Source organism: Blennius ocellaris, assembly GCF_963422515.1.
Source record: "Blennius ocellaris genome assembly, chromosome: 5".
NCBI classification, from domain to species: Eukaryota; Metazoa; Chordata; class Actinopteri; order Blenniiformes; family Blenniidae; genus Blennius; species Blennius ocellaris.
Window position 1 is genome coordinate 19,758,300 of NC_137654.1, and position 15,454 is coordinate 19,773,753.

The following is a 15,454-nucleotide window of genomic DNA, read 5'->3' on the forward strand; positions in this document are numbered from 1 at the left end:
TGCCTGCTGGTTTCCATCGCCACCATGTGGTCAGAAAAAGACGCATGTTGACATTCACAGACGTAAATCCCCCCCGGAGCCCATTCCACAGATCAAGTCAGTCCCATACCATGCATATTCAGAAAACACACTTTTTAAAAGGTGTGCTTCCAGTTACTGAGTTTCCACCAGCACCTTCTGTATGTTGGGCCGTATTTTGAGATAGAATTAGAGCATAACTCTTTATGCAACAACCCACTTCAGACAAGGTATAATAAACATGGAACTAATTGACTTTGGGAAGGAAATAAAGATTTTATATGATAACAAACTAAAATTATCATGGTATTACAACAACAACTGCAGTGTTATAACTGGGTTTTTTTTTTCCAAATGACCTTAGAAATGTATACTACAAGAAGTTCAACACCCAAAAAAAAAACAAGTTGAGCTTAGTATTGAGATCAAAATGGAACTAAAATCATACTAGAGACAAACTGACTATGAATTTTAGATAGGGTACATAGAATAAAGTTGGGCATTTTGGACAAAATCATCTATATGTCTTCTACACTGCTTCATTCAAGTCAAAATCAGAGAGTTTGGAACCAATCTCAGGTGATGGGTGAAGAGAAGATACACCGAGACAGGTCACCGATCCTTCACGGGGAAAATCCAACTCACATTCTCCCCTACAGGTCTTTTGGAGTTGCAAATAACCTTCAAATACATGTTTTTGGATTATGGGAGGAATAATAAAAACATATAAAATGTACTGTATGTTTTAAGTGTGTAATTAAAGCCATGTTGAGGATATTGTTTTTTTGTATAAAAAGTGCTATATAAATAAAGTTGATTGATTGATTGATTGATTGATTGATTGATTGATTGATTGATTGATTGATTGACTGTGTACCTACATTTTAACTAATGATTTTGTAAACTACAATCAAATCTTGAAAATCAAAGTAAAGTTATATTCCTGCTATGAACATGATATGTGGAAATAGCCTGTATACCTTTTAACTTGTGTGACTTCACTTCTGATAGGTCACCTGTCCAGGGTGTGATTGGCGCCAGTTCCCACCTTCCACAGACTTGATGAAGTAGGACTAGAAGATCGATGGATTAAAAAAAAAAAAATCAATGCCTTTCATAAATACGCATGTCAATGTCAATATCTGCAAAAGATACGCTTCCTTTTTACTCATATCATGATAGGGTATAATATTTACTGGGGAGCAGTTAAAAAATAATACAAAAGTATGAAAAAACCTGCATAATAATTTTCCAATACCCCCAATCCTCTTCTTCAATAGGCTATCAGGCACAAAGCATCATAGTGAATGTCAAACTAACACAATTATGCTCTTTTTTTGCACGTTTTAAATAAAGAGGTCGGTTGTCTGGTCGGTTTTGGCCCAAGGGCCTCATGTTTGACAAACCGGATATAAATATTTTAAAGGTCAGTTCCGGCGGTGGCCGCCAAGAGTCGCTGTCAGTTTGTATGAGCCCAGAAGCGACGCGTTAACTCGTTGTTAGGCAGGTTGTTATGGGCAGGACATCAGCTGGGATTAAGCCACTTTGGATAATGATGACACATTTATTTACTGGGGAAAAAGGAGTGTGGGAATACCTGTTTTTCACTCGAAGCTGCCCCCTTTCTCTGGGTGGAAGTAGCAGAGACCCCAGCGTGGATTTCTGTCTTAATATCCCGGAGGTTTGTGGAGCGGTTTGCTCCGTAGCTAGCGAGGTTAGCTAAGCTCTGACAGCCATTGGTTTACCATCAAATAAATATACACTTACCTTTCGATCGCGGTCGCTTTGAAATCTTATGATATAGACATGGAAGGTGTTCCGGAAGATCTAATAGAGCAGGAGGAGTCTGACAGCAGCATGAAACCACCGTACAAAATCCCTTTTCGCTCCACTCGGTTACAAATCCAGAGGAGCAATGTTTGCTCTCGGGCTTACTTCGTGGTGGTCATGGTCTTCTTTCACGTCTACATCCTGAATGTGATCGCACTTCTGCTCTACGTGCACTACAACAACGGCCCCGGGGACCTGGTCAGCGGGGACGGGGGCTCCTCCTCGGCACCAGCCAGCGACACTGGAGGCAACCTGCCTCATCCTGCACCATCATCCAGGGAGTTGCATGAGGAGGAGTACAGCCAGACATTCAGCCTGCCTCGATTTGAGGGGATCAGGGTAGGAAACAGACTCATTTCAGGCCAGAGTGGGGTTTTTTCCTCCTCATCATTGAAAGTAAATCCCTTCCAAATCAGTGCATTGAATTGGCTTTCATTCACTATGTTATAATATCACATGAACATTTTTGAAGAAAGCATATAAAAAACCCCACAAAAAATAAAAAACATGCCATGCACCTCTGCAGGTTGGTCATGTCCAGCAGGTGTCCCTTGGGTCTGACAGGACACATGCGATGAAGACTCTCAGCCTGAAACCACTACTATTTGGTGAGTACTCGGCAGAGGTGAATCACTCTGGTGCTCGCTGCTATTCACGATTCAGTGGCATTTCATCGGGGTTTGAAAGAAAAAGATTTATTCAGTTCAAAAGTCAGTACAAACAAAGATTAGATTGAGGAAGTTAAAATCCATGTGTTATATACATGGTCTAGTAACAACACCACATGCAAAAACAGAACAACTGATATTTACAACTGTTGGCTTTTGGTTAAATTGTTCATAATATGTCCTTACCATTTTAAGATTTCTTTGCCATTCAGATGTGTTTTATCCCTTGATAAATAAGTCGATTATTGTGTATGTCCCCAGCTAATTTACAAAGGATGATATACACAAATGGAGATTTAAAAAAAAAATTGAAAGACGGGCCATAACTCTGCAATGCACAGCTGTGGTGCAACTTTTCAAGAAGTAAAAATTCTTCTTGCAGCTTTCTTGAAAAATAATTTCACTTTTTACAGACCAACGCCACTGTTTATCTTAGAAAATATAAAATGTACTAACTTAAACTTTTGTCTGACTGTGATTTTGGCTTATGTTATCTGTATCAAATATGAAGCAAATGTAAGAATGCAATTGGGTGCTTTTTCTAATTTTGCATGGAAAGATTGTTTTTTTTCTGGCAAAGCACACAGTCCTAGCTCTTGCATCTGTGACGCTTCCATTTGCGTGCAGCTGCCATCAGGTTCTTGTCCCGTCTTTGCCAAGCATAGGCCTTGTTGACCACCAGACGCTCCCCCTGCACTGCGCCCGTCACAAGGAAGGTGCCCCCTCGTGGGTGTTGCCTGGTCATGTTCCCCACACAGGTCGCATCCCTCTCCAGCCACAGCTCAACGCGGGAGCGGATCTGCCCACCTAACAGTGGTCCGTGTTTCAAGACGTCCAGTTTAGCAGCCAGGGAGAACTGAGAGAGACTCACTGGGCTGTATTTGAGCCTCGTCAGGCGAAGTTTTACAACTGAAAATACAGAAAGTAGATTTATAGTAGTTGCGTGCTTGCTTTGTATTTCCAATCATCATATGCTTTATTTGTGACAGAATATTGTTACTTACCAAAATCACTCCTGCAAAAAGTCTCCAGGGTGTCTTTTGAAGAGGAAGCCTCCTCCAGCTCACAATCCTGGCAGCTTGCCTGAGGCACTGATAGAGTCAATTTTCTAATTGAATAATTTGTTTAGCGAAAGTTAGTTGTGTGTGTGCATTTGTGTGTAGTCAGTTACTCACCTAAACGCCCCCCTGTACGAACTGTTGTGTTGGTGATGGAAGAGATGCACATGAAATGGTCTGCAAGATATTGGTCGCATCGTAGAATTTCGGGCCAGGGGTAACCATAGCAACTCATGATAGGTGCACAGCTGTCCTGTACAGATTCACACAAACTCCTACAGGGGGATATAGACCTGATGAAGAGGAGATAGAGAGGGCTCGCTGTGAATAGATAATGTGGTTTTCATCAATGGCACAGTGGTATAACACACACACACACACACACTGGTATTTCGTAAACAAAACCTGTGCGACTGTAAATTATACAGAGTCGCTTTAAGTCACATCAGTTTGAAAGTTGCCGTGTATAAGCTTACCTGTCGAGGCAAATAGGAGCGAAGAGAGAGCACAGGAAGATGCGGGCATCAGGATGGCACTCTCTGGCAAGTAGCGGCAGCCAGCTGGCACTCTGCTGCACAGCCTCAGCAGGAGAATCGTGACCCAGCAGGTTAGGCATCCTCATTGTGTCGTAGCCAATGTTTTGGCAAAGGGCCATTGCTGATGGGATGGGGACACAGTGAGAGGAGCTGCGGGGTTCCCAGAGTCCGCCTTCACTGTTCAAGAGTGTGGGCCTGAAGTTGTTAGTAGCATCAATGTCCCCCCAACCTTCACCATCTTCTGATGCTGCGGCCCCTGGTTTAGAAACACCAGTATCTGCCAATCCAGTTTCACTGTTCGCTGTAATACTTGCCCTGTCCCGACCTTTGTCTTTTCCTCCAGACCGTACTCTACCCCCTACCCTCACTCGTCCCTCTGGCCGTCCTCTCACTCTGCCAGAGCTCAGTGCTAATGGACCATTAGGTCCAGTGAGGAGAAGAAGAAATAGTAGTGGGCCTGAATGGGAGGACATGCCGATTATAGAATGGGGACAGAGTAAAGCGGTCATGCTGGGACAGAAATTTGGAGAAAGAAAAAGTCCTGTGTGAAAGTGGAGGGGAGAAGGACCAAATAGAGCCTAGTATTTATAGTGGGTGGTAAACCGATTTGCATAGAAAGGGGAGGTGTGGAGTGGAGGAGAGAAGTGAGAAGGGGTGGGGTACACATTGAAGTGTTAAGTGAGATGTGTATCCTCTCATGTGTGCCAAAGAAATTAAGATCTATAATGCAGTTATTTTGGTGTTGAGTAGTTTGCTTGCACCTCAATCCAATGAAAATAAAAGACCTGATGTTAAAAAGAAGAAAGAAAAACCTCCACCTTTTCCGTTTTCCTACATTTTCATTGAAACTACATTTTAGCTATTTGCACATTTTCAAAATATCTATTTCAGATATTTCACATTTTGTTTTTAATGTAGTAGTCTGCAACTCGTGAGAAATTGAAAATGCTTCTAAAAGTAAACTTTATGATTCATGAAGGGAACTGATTGCCATCTTTTTGCTGTTTAAGAGATTAATTTATGCTTTCCAAACGCCAGATTTCAGAAATTCTACGAAAGACCGACATATTTAAACATTTTATGTCATTTTGCATGTGTGTAGGATGAAAACAGTTTGTTGGTTGCTGTCCTGCTGCGTAGCCATGCACTGGTTCCTCTCTAGACAAGCAGGTCACTTCCTTTCTGTGGGAGAAAGAGACATGTAGGTGGGGGTAGGAGGCAGCAGAGGAAGGCTCATTTCAGTCCCCCCTTCATTCATATCAGTTATCCTGATTAATGAGGCTTGACTGGACAATAGGATTAACCAAGGGTACAGTGTGCAAGACACGGGCGACAAACAAAGCTTCTACTGTATAAGCAGACAACCTACCGGATGTCTTTTATTTGTAAAAAGTAATCATATTTTCAAAAAAAAAAAAGACAAAAGTTCTGAAATTTCTGTAAGGATACAAATGGGAATTGTTTACAATGACTGTGAGCATTCACAGAAAATGTAGAAACAGTTTTTTTTTAAGCAGATCTCAATGTTGAAAACCAAGTATGTTGAACGTTTTTGTTGTTGGATAAACTTAGTACAAAAAGAAAGTTGAGTATATGTAAATGAGAATGAGCACATCAAATTCTAATTTTGTTACCACAATACACTAATTATTATTAGTAGGTACTGACTCCCTGAAGCCTGTACTCTCCATGCCCCACAGGAAGACGTCCTGTGTTATTGCTCATTAAAGGTCTCTATGGAGCATTGTATAAATTGTATGTAGACACTGTGGCTAGGACTGTGACTGGACTCATTATACACATCTATACACAGTACACCGTCACTAAAGAGGTTCTTTCCTTAAGCACCTATAACATACAACCTGAGGAAGAATGAAGAAATAACTGACATTTCCTTTGACTATTATTTTATATTTAGCATTTTAGAATTAATGTTTGGATGATTATGTAAATTAGATTTACTGATGTCTTTGAAATAGAAACATTGTTGCTTTGGGGCTTCCTATTTTGTTCTACGCTTTGATGAAACTGTCCCTAAATTCATTCTGAAAGGTTTTGTTAGGGAACCAAAATAATTAGTTTAGTCGTCTGACAGATCAAACAAACACCGTTAAGAGAAATCTTTCTAATCCACTTAGAGTCAATCAGTCACTCACCACTTCAGGTTTGCAATAAACTTCCCATTGCGAGTCTTTGCAGACGCGATTACTTAATTTAAATTATATGATTTGACGCCAGTTATTATCATCTGTCTGTTGCTGAGTGCCTTTACTCTTATGTACCAGCCCTGTGAAGTTGTTAGGTCAGGGAACAGTTTAGCCTCTATTTAGTTATTTTATAAAACATTATAAATGGTTGTTTTTTTTTTGTTTTTTTTTAAAGGATTTCTTTGAATAAGCAGACGAATGTGATCACATCTGCAGCTGTCGTCTTTAAATGGTCTTGTAGAGATCCCTGGATTTCTGTCGGAGGAGGAGTGCCGTGTGGTGGTGCAGCTGGCTCAGCTCAAAGGGCTGCTGGACAACCAGGCAACAGCGTCCAGCCCGGGACAAGAGGAGTCGAACCAGCCACTCCTTTCTCTCAGCACAGAGGAGATCTTCAGTTTGTTGGACTTGAACCAAGATGGGCTGCTTCAGAAGCAGGAGGTGATAAAAGAGGAACATTGTGCATCCTTATCCTATACGGCTACTTGAAAATATCACATTTGAGAAATGTCTTTGAATGGATGTATGAAAGGATTAATTGTTAGAACATGTGGCTTTTGGCGGAAAATCTTGTCCTTTTTTTTACAGATTGTGAGCCACTCGCGCTCTCGGGATGGAACCTGGTTGAGCCCGGACAATTTGCGACAGATACTGACCGGCCTGGAAACCTGCCCGACAGGTCTCTGCTCATGTGGTTCTTCATTTGTGAAAGATTCAACTGAAGTAGTTCTATCTATAATAATATTATTGTTCATTTTGAACCTTTTTTTTGGGGGGGGGGGTAGAAAATGGTGGCTGTGCATGCAATTGTTTTTGACTGGCAACGCAGGAAGAAGAGTGACACCGTTTTGACCGGAAACTATTGTGCCAGGCACTCTACACATCCCACTGCGGATGTCCCTCGACCTCTCTCATTAAAAACTGATTATTCTCCAGCCCTTTTTCTTCATTTTCATTTTCCCCCGGATGCCCCGCACCCTAAAACTCCCTCCTCCTCCTCCTCCTCACTCCATGATTATCCCAACCCCCCCCCCCACCTTCCTGGCCATTTCATCTCAGGCATCCCAAAGCTATTGTTGCCATTGGGGTGCGGTCTCCCAGGGGAACTGATGGTGGGGGGGGTGGTGGTTGGCAGGCAATTATTCAGCTCAGAGTAACAGCACAAAGGGAGAAAGAATAGCAGAATGAGAAACTGGGGAAACCCACTGTTCCATCTGAAGGAAAAAAAATTCAGGGTAAGGTTATACAGAAGTGAAGTTCTGCGTGCCTGACGGTCTGATCTGATCAATTATCCGCTTGTGTGTGTTTGACAGGGATGCTGACCTTAGCGGAGTTCAGACAGGTTTATGGTGTTTCTCCACATCCCGAACAGCAGAAAAAAGGCAAACTCCACGGTCAGTTTAAACAGAGAAGCAAGCATACGTGGCTTTACCAGGGTCCTGGATCTCACCATGTGCTTTACACACTCAGGAACAGGTCACTACCGACACACGCATTGTTATCCTCGCAGTATTCCCCATGTTTGCACATAAAATGTAGACAAACCTCCTGCTGTGTTGTTTGTCTTACTCAGAGTCGCCAGTCTAACGCACCTGCCCTCGCGACTGGTTGAACTGAGTGAACCACTGCAGGTCATTCGCTTTGAGCAGGGAGACTTCAGTGACGCTCACCACGACAGCAGTCGTCCGCACTCGGAAACAACGTGTGCGCACACACGACTGGCCGGAAACACGTCTTCGCTCACAGAAGTCTCCTGCAGGTATTCGTCTTGTTGTATGTTTAGTTGCAGCTGTGTACTGATGTCTTAACACGTACTGTCCTCTTCCGTGTCCCCTTCACTGTCTGTCCTTCAGTTTCCTGAACAGTAGATGCTGCAGATGCATGCCTCTTTTTTTGTTTGTGCCTCTTTCAAACTAACTCCATCCCCAGCTGGTTTTCAGATGGAAGATTTACCCCTCACTAAAGTAGTTTTACCATTTTGAATATGTCTTAGCATAGAGATAGATTGTATTTATTATTTGGACGCCAGATGTAAGCTGGCCGTGTATTTTTTTGAAATGTCACAGAATGTTGTGTTGACAAATGGATAGAGGTCTTGAGTTTTGTGAAATCAAACACAAGAGAGGCTGGCGGCAGGCTGGTGTTTTTAACCGTCTCATTCCTCCTTGTATACATGCAATGTTATGAAACTCGTGTGCAGACATCTCCAAGACAAAGGAGGCAATCCCTGACTTTAGGAGATCAAAGGGAAGAAAACACCTCCCCCCCCCTCCACATTCACTGAGAAGCTGTGGAAAGTGTGAAGTTGCTTTGAGTCGGTGTTTCCAACCAATTGTCATGGACTGCCAACACCGCAAACCTGGTCAAAGAATCCCAACAGAGGCGGTCCTTCCTCGTATAGCTGCGAAAGGCCCAACTCCCCCCGGAAAGTGAGGCTCAGCTTCTGTCAGAAAGCCATCGATAGCGTCTTCACAAACTGCATCACCGTGTGGTTCGTGAGCCGCACAGCTGCTGAGAAGAGACTCCTGCATAGAGAGCCTTCACACTTCAAACTCTGTTTGGAACCATACAAACTAAAGAACTGACCTATTAAGCATACATCTATCTCACCTGCAACTTTGCACAGCGAACTATCATCCAACATACAAGCTATTTATACCGCCATTTTATAACCATACATATTTTTTGTCTAGATTTGTTCATCTGTACATAAGGAAAGGTCATGGGCAATTCCATTCTACATTATATCATGACAATGAAACCTTTCTGGTTCTGATAGGAAATATCACTCGCTTCAAAAAGTTTCTACTGTAGCATAGTTTGTTCCACTTCTTGCAAATGAAACTGCAGCAGCTTGACCTCGGAGCGATGGGAGATCTCACACTGAGGAATGTTGTGATCAGCTGATTTTGCACCGTTTTACAGTGTGTGCTCTGTCTGGGATGCAGCACACTTGATTTTGATGCAGAACACAGCTCCTTCACAGACATCGAAGTACCTCACTACATGGCTTGTCAGTAAAGACCTTAAAGATGACATGGTCCCCTTCCTCAGCTGACTGAAAGAGAAGAACATACAAAAAACAGTGCAATATAACAGGAATCAAACCCTATTAAGAACTTGTGGGCTCTTTTTTAATCGGATATTTACCATGAAGGAAAACCTCTGTGGACACTGTCTGGAGGTTTTCATTGTTTCTACACAAAAAGTTGATTGTGAACTGATAAAGTGTTTGACATGCATGGATGGAGACTTTGTGATGGTTATTGAAGTGAAGGATATTGGTCACTAATTAGTTTTTTGTCAAAATGTTAGTAATACTTGTGAAGGATGGGCTCACTATCTTAGGCTTCTAATTCTGCACATTGATATTTGACTAATAATTGTTTACAATGAGATATTTGTCAAAACCTGAGTGGTGATTTTTAAACAGGTCAGGTCAGGTTTGAGCTTTAACATTTTGGATTGAGCAAGGGAACTGGAGTAGTTAAGAAATTAAATGAATTATCACAACTTCAACTTGCTTTAAGCAACTGAATTGAGTTTTGGCAAAGGAAACCAAAAAAAGACTCATTTCTGTGGATGAGGAATTATTTTGCACATTGATGGAGATCTGTCTTCTCGTTTCACTGCAGGTACCTCACGGTGTTATTCTACCTCAACATGGTCGAGGAAGGTGGTGAGACCACATTTCCTGTGGCAGACAATCGCACCTATGAAGAGCAGGTGGGTGTGCTATCACAAGTTCAATTTATAACCCTGCTATGTTTCTCACCTTTTATTCAGTTCTTAAACGATAACTGTACGGAGTGTTTCTGCTTTTGATGATGTGGCCCTGTGATGATCCATTACACAGAAACTGTACATGAACAGACGCACAAGTTGCATTTTGTGCCCGCTTGTGTGTCCTTTAGGCACTGGTCCAGGATGGAGTCGATTTGACAGACACTCAGGAAACGTGCAGCAGAGGGAATCTACGAATGAAACCCACTGCAGGGACAGCCCTGCTCTGGTACAACCACCTCTCTGATGGAAGAGGTAAGATTCTGGTTTGTACACTCGCATCTAGTGAGTTAGAATGAACTTAGAATATCAATATTAATTTATAACTTAAAAAAAAGACATCAGTGCATAGTCTGAGGAGCTTTTGTGAGCTTTTCACTGATCGAACATTGTGAAAGAGTCAATAAGCCTATCTAAAATAAGAGTTTACCAACAGCATCAAAAACTGGAAGTGTCCTATAGTACATAACAGTACAATTAAGGGAAACTTGAAAAAGGCAAAGCATGATCTAGAAAATCTGAAATTTCAGAAATGCCAAATGCAATGAATCGTATTTCTCACCTTGTTTACATCCATACCAATCACATCCTTTTCTTTTTAAACCCCGTTTTATCGTCCCCTGTTGTTTCCCCAGGTTGGATGGGTGAGTTAGACGAGTATTCCCTGCACGGCGAATGTCCAGTCGGGCGTGGCGTGAAGTGGTTGGCCAACAGCTGGATCAATGTGGATCCAGATCACCTGCAGCAGGAGCGCTATCAGAGACTAGTCGCTGAAAAGCATCAAGCTACGTCAGGCATGGAAGACCATTATAATCCTCTCTCACATAGTGACCTCCATCAAGATCTATAGCCGGGACTTTTGATGATCAGACAAAGCAGCGTCAGTTTGGCATCACTGAACCAACTGAGCTCTGACAGAAACTGTCACGTTTTGTTTTGTTTTGTTTTGGGTTGGTTTTTTTTCACGTCTGAATTGAGATACAACTTGCACAATATAGCGTCACAGAACTTCTCCTGTCAGAAAATGTAACAGACATATTGGGGCAGAGTCATTGTGTGCTGGAATTCATTTGTGATACATAAATGATGAAATGCAAATGTATTTGATGAATGCTATTCTATATTACATCGCGCCTTAAAAATATCAAGAATTTTAAGAAGGGAGATGGAAAAATATGCCGTTTTGTCCAAGAAATGCACATGCTGGTCCGCCTTTCATTTAGGTTTACTCGGCATCTTGTTGCAGGTCAGTTGCTCTTTGTAATTACAGACTCTCAAGCCTTTTGTTATAAGACATATCACAATATCATATGCGAATGTGTTCCTGAGGAAAACGTTGTGAGATCTTGTATTTATGCCTGTCCTATCCTTCTTTGCTTTAATTCCCATGTGAAAGAGCTCAGATTTGTACGTTACCTACAGCAAATGCAGGGATTTTGTAGGCTGGACAAAATGCTCATGCTCGCTTTACGAAGCCAGCTCTTCAGGTGTAATTCTAACTTGGCTCTTTAGTATTCCCAAATGTATTTAATTGTCTGATTATTTATTTGAGTGTTATTTATTCTTCACCACCAGGTGATTTAATTTAATGTGTATTTATAACAGCCTGTTGTTGCACTGATTTTGATGTACTGTGTTTGTGTTTATTGTGATGAAATACAGTATAAAATCGTTTTCTCAATGCTGGTGTGAGTGTTCACTGTTTAATGTTGTTGACATCTACAATAGCCACTAGATGTCACCCAACATCAGATGCCAACCTGCAGTTTCTGTGACTTTTAACTTGAATATGAACTAGTTAGGAGATGGTTGTAACTGTGATATAATTTATTGTTGCACGTATCTTTTTTTTGTGTCGGACTGACACAGATAAGCACCTAGTAATAAAGTGCAGATTGGTGTCAGCATTATAAATGTCAGGTCATGTGTGCAGAAATATTAGGCAAGTTATCTTTTGTCTTCCTTAAGAGAATACCAGACCCCCCCCCACACCTTGGTGGAGTTTCGTGCCCATTACTGATCCAGCCAGGGGACCATCCATATGGTCCCTCAAGAGTCACTCTCATTGCATCAGTTATTAAAACCTTTGAAAGATCTGCCCTCAAGTCTTTCTTGGCCCGATCTTGACGTCTTGCTCAGTGGTTATGGGAGTATATTGTCCATGTCTCAGAGCACTGAACACCTTGTACTTCTGGGGTCCTCCAGGTAGACACAGTTCTGGAACATGTCAGCACTGGAGGACAATGTGTTCTTAATATAGCCTCACGCTTGGTTTTTCATAGAACTTTGACTGTTAACGTGTATCTTTTTTTCCTCAATGCATTTGACCCCGTTCACTTTGAGGAAACAAAACAATTGATAGTTCACTGATGACGACCAAATAATTTTCATTTTCAAGTGTGCTGCATCCTTCTGAAAGATTTTATTTTCTACTATTTTTCATTTTTCCTAGTCATTTCAAGGGTTCAGAGTGACCTTTTAACCTTCACCTTTTGGTATTGTGTGAGGAAACCAGAGAGTTGAATTGGGGATTTTCTGAGTATGAGGCAGGAGGACCTGACCACTACCCCAACTTCACCCAGGAAGACGCTCCAGTTGAACTCAGGTGATGGTGAACATGTTATTTCATTTTTTTTTGTGCAGAAATTGTTTTCATCCAGTATTTTCAATGGATGCGGAGGGTACATCTATCTGCTCTCATGCAAAACACGCCGTAAATCCAGTTCTTGAAAGACCTAGATTTATGAATTGAAGACAAAAAGCAGAAACAAAAAAGCAGAGATAAACATAACGGTAAGCTATTGCTTTTTTTTTTTTTTTTGAGACATGGACAGAGGCCGATTTGGAAAATGATTTTGACTGAGGAACATATTCTGCTCGATTTTCCTTCTGTCTTCAATTCCTCACTCTGCAGTCCCCGGGTATGCAGAGACATACTATTGGGTCAAGCCAGCCGCCTCTCTGTTTACCTTTGCGCCCATTCACCAAGCATTACCGTAAGAGCATACCCAAACACATTTCAAAATAAAAGTGACATTCCAGGAGACGAGATCTCACTGTTAGCTAATACAACACAAATGAATACCACTGCTAATCATAACAACACAACACAACAAACACAATTGAAGAATGCATCATTAATATAAATTATTAAAGTCACTCTACCAGAAAAAAAATCTTTAAAATATACTTCCTACAAAAGGTATCACTTCTGCACAGAGAATAAACAAATACATGAAAACAAAGCATTACCACTCATTTCCACAAATTTCCAACACACAGTAGCCCAAATCGACCACGTGAAAGTTGATATGTTTACAAACAAACTGGAATTATAACCACCACACTGTGTACTAACATAATCTTGAAACATTTGTACACTTCAGCCAAACAAAAGCCAGACGACTGATTGTTAATAATTTTTCCAATGCGAATCAAGATCTAGCAAAATCGAGTGTAGAAATGGGATCTTGCTTTGGGAAACTTCGGGAGTTTCCATCACCGCAAGATGTCAACAAACCTGGGTATGTTCTGTGAAATTTAAATGCTGGAAATATGTGTTTGTATGAGTGTAATGACAAATTTCCTTTGGAAAGATATTGTCAACATATTAGGGATGTACAGCAACAACTAAAACTCTGTCCTAAAGTTTTCTTTTTTCCTATCAGGATTATGAGAGAGTAACTTTAATAATAAAATATTAATAAAACTTACTGCCAGCAGAAACAAAAATCCCCAAAACAAAACACATTTTCAGTCAGTGATGTTTTAATGTTACTATGATACTATATATGTCAGGCAATTGCAAAATCCCAACAAAACAGTATATCTTGGCAAAATTCTGATTCATATATCATATCATATCATATCATATCATATCATATCATATCATATCATAGCTTCAGATCGATTGTAGGCTCACTGATTATGTGGCATGTCAAATTAAGAGCCCTCTGAAATAGCACACCTGGACTCCTATCCCTTTACCTTCAGACTGAAATTGAAAGAAAATCCCCTGCTATTATAAAACCATTCCATATCAGATTGATAGTAGACCTCCTCAGGATGTCACTTACATAGTCCATGCAAAATGTGAAGAAGAAGAAGAAGAAGAAGAAGAAGAAGAAGAAGAAGAAGAAGAAGAAGAAGAAGAAGAAGAAGAAGAAGAAGAAGAAGAAGAAGAAGAAGAAGAAGAAGATGAAGAAGAAGAAGAAGATGAAGAAGAAGAAGAAGAAGAAGAAGAAGAAGAAGTGTGAATGCTGGAAGACATATAGTTTCTTTTTTCATTCTGACTGGGGGCGTAGCCTAATTATCTTATGACATCAGGATATTGATTTAATTTGCATATGACAAGACAAGATTTTTTGGGTGGGTCCTGCGAACAGTACCTATTATTATTATTATTATTATTATTATTATTATTATTATTATTATTATTATTATTATTATTATTATTTGACTCCTTGTGGTGACTTAAGTATTAATAATGCACTCAAATATTTGTTGTTGCCTATTGACAATAGTTGTAATTTGTGCTTTATTAACTAATTTAGAGATGTAATTCGCTTGGAATGTCACATTTATTTTGAAATCCGTTTCGTGCGCTCTCACGGTAATGTATGGCGTATGGGCGCACCGCGAACCAGCGCGGCGGCTGGCTTGACACTACTACCTTACTGCACTCAGGCAGAACACGCCGTACCACCTGTTCTTGAAAGACCCAGATTTATGACCTAAAGACAAGAAGCAGCAACAAAAGAGCAGAGATAAACATGACGGTAAGCTGGTGCTTATTTGGAGCCATGAATCCATGGACAGGGGGCGATATAGAGAATGTTTCTGACCGTTCAGGTGTCCCACAGCCGCGCGGGCTGCAGTAACGGCATGCTCCACCGCCACACAGCAACAGTGCTGAGAGTAACGCGTTACTAGTAACTAAGTACCATCACGACTTTAAGTCGTGGAGCCGCTGTCAGCATGAAGACGTCCCGCAGTTACAAGTATTTTTTCTTTTAAATTGGCGTCTGTCCATGGATTCATGACTCAAAATAAACACCAGCTTACCGTCATGTTTACCTCTCAGGTCTTTTGTTGCTGCTTCTGGTCTTTGAGTTCATAAACGGGTTCTGATCGCATCCAGGGGGTGAACCGGACTGGGAATTTGGTGCGAAATTGGCGTTGGGGTTTTTTTTTTGGGGGGGGGGGGGTGAAGGACGGGGTGCCGCCGCTCCATTAAAGCCATCCTTGTGACTCCGTGCGTCGCGAACGCGGTGCTGCTGATGCTGTGCGCACCCGCACTGAGCCCTCCGCGGCCAATCAGGGCGCTCGGCGGCGGCGAGCGGAGGCGGGGGGAGCGT

At 41.4% G+C, this 15,454-nt stretch overlaps 2 protein-coding genes across 2 annotated transcripts; one reads left to right on the forward strand and one right to left on the reverse strand.

The window, feature by feature from the left end:
- Positions 1-1,590: 1,590 nt before the first annotated feature.
- Positions 1,591-10,947, forward strand: LOC308129913 (transmembrane prolyl 4-hydroxylase-like; the record flags this gene model as incomplete). The annotated part of the gene is made up of 9 exons (XM_080496034.1): positions 1,591-2,187; positions 2,375-2,456; positions 6,559-6,755; positions 6,903-6,993; positions 7,628-7,790; positions 7,888-8,073; positions 9,950-10,040; positions 10,229-10,352; positions 10,733-10,947. Exons 1-9 carry the CDS (start codon positions 1,825-1,827, stop codon positions 10,945-10,947), a joined length of 1,512 nt encoding a protein of 503 aa, XP_080352160.1. The 5' UTR covers positions 1,591-1,824.
- LOC308129914 (secreted frizzled-related protein 5) lies at positions 3,008-4,229 on the reverse strand (the record flags this gene model as incomplete). Its single annotated transcript, XM_080496035.1, has 4 exons — positions 3,008-3,425; positions 3,521-3,607; positions 3,692-3,867; positions 4,051-4,229. The coding sequence occupies 4 exons, from the start codon at positions 4,227-4,229 to the stop codon at positions 3,106-3,108; spliced, it is 762 nt and encodes a 253-aa protein (XP_080352161.1). The 3' UTR covers positions 3,008-3,105.
- Positions 10,948-15,454: the final 4,507 nt, after the last annotated feature.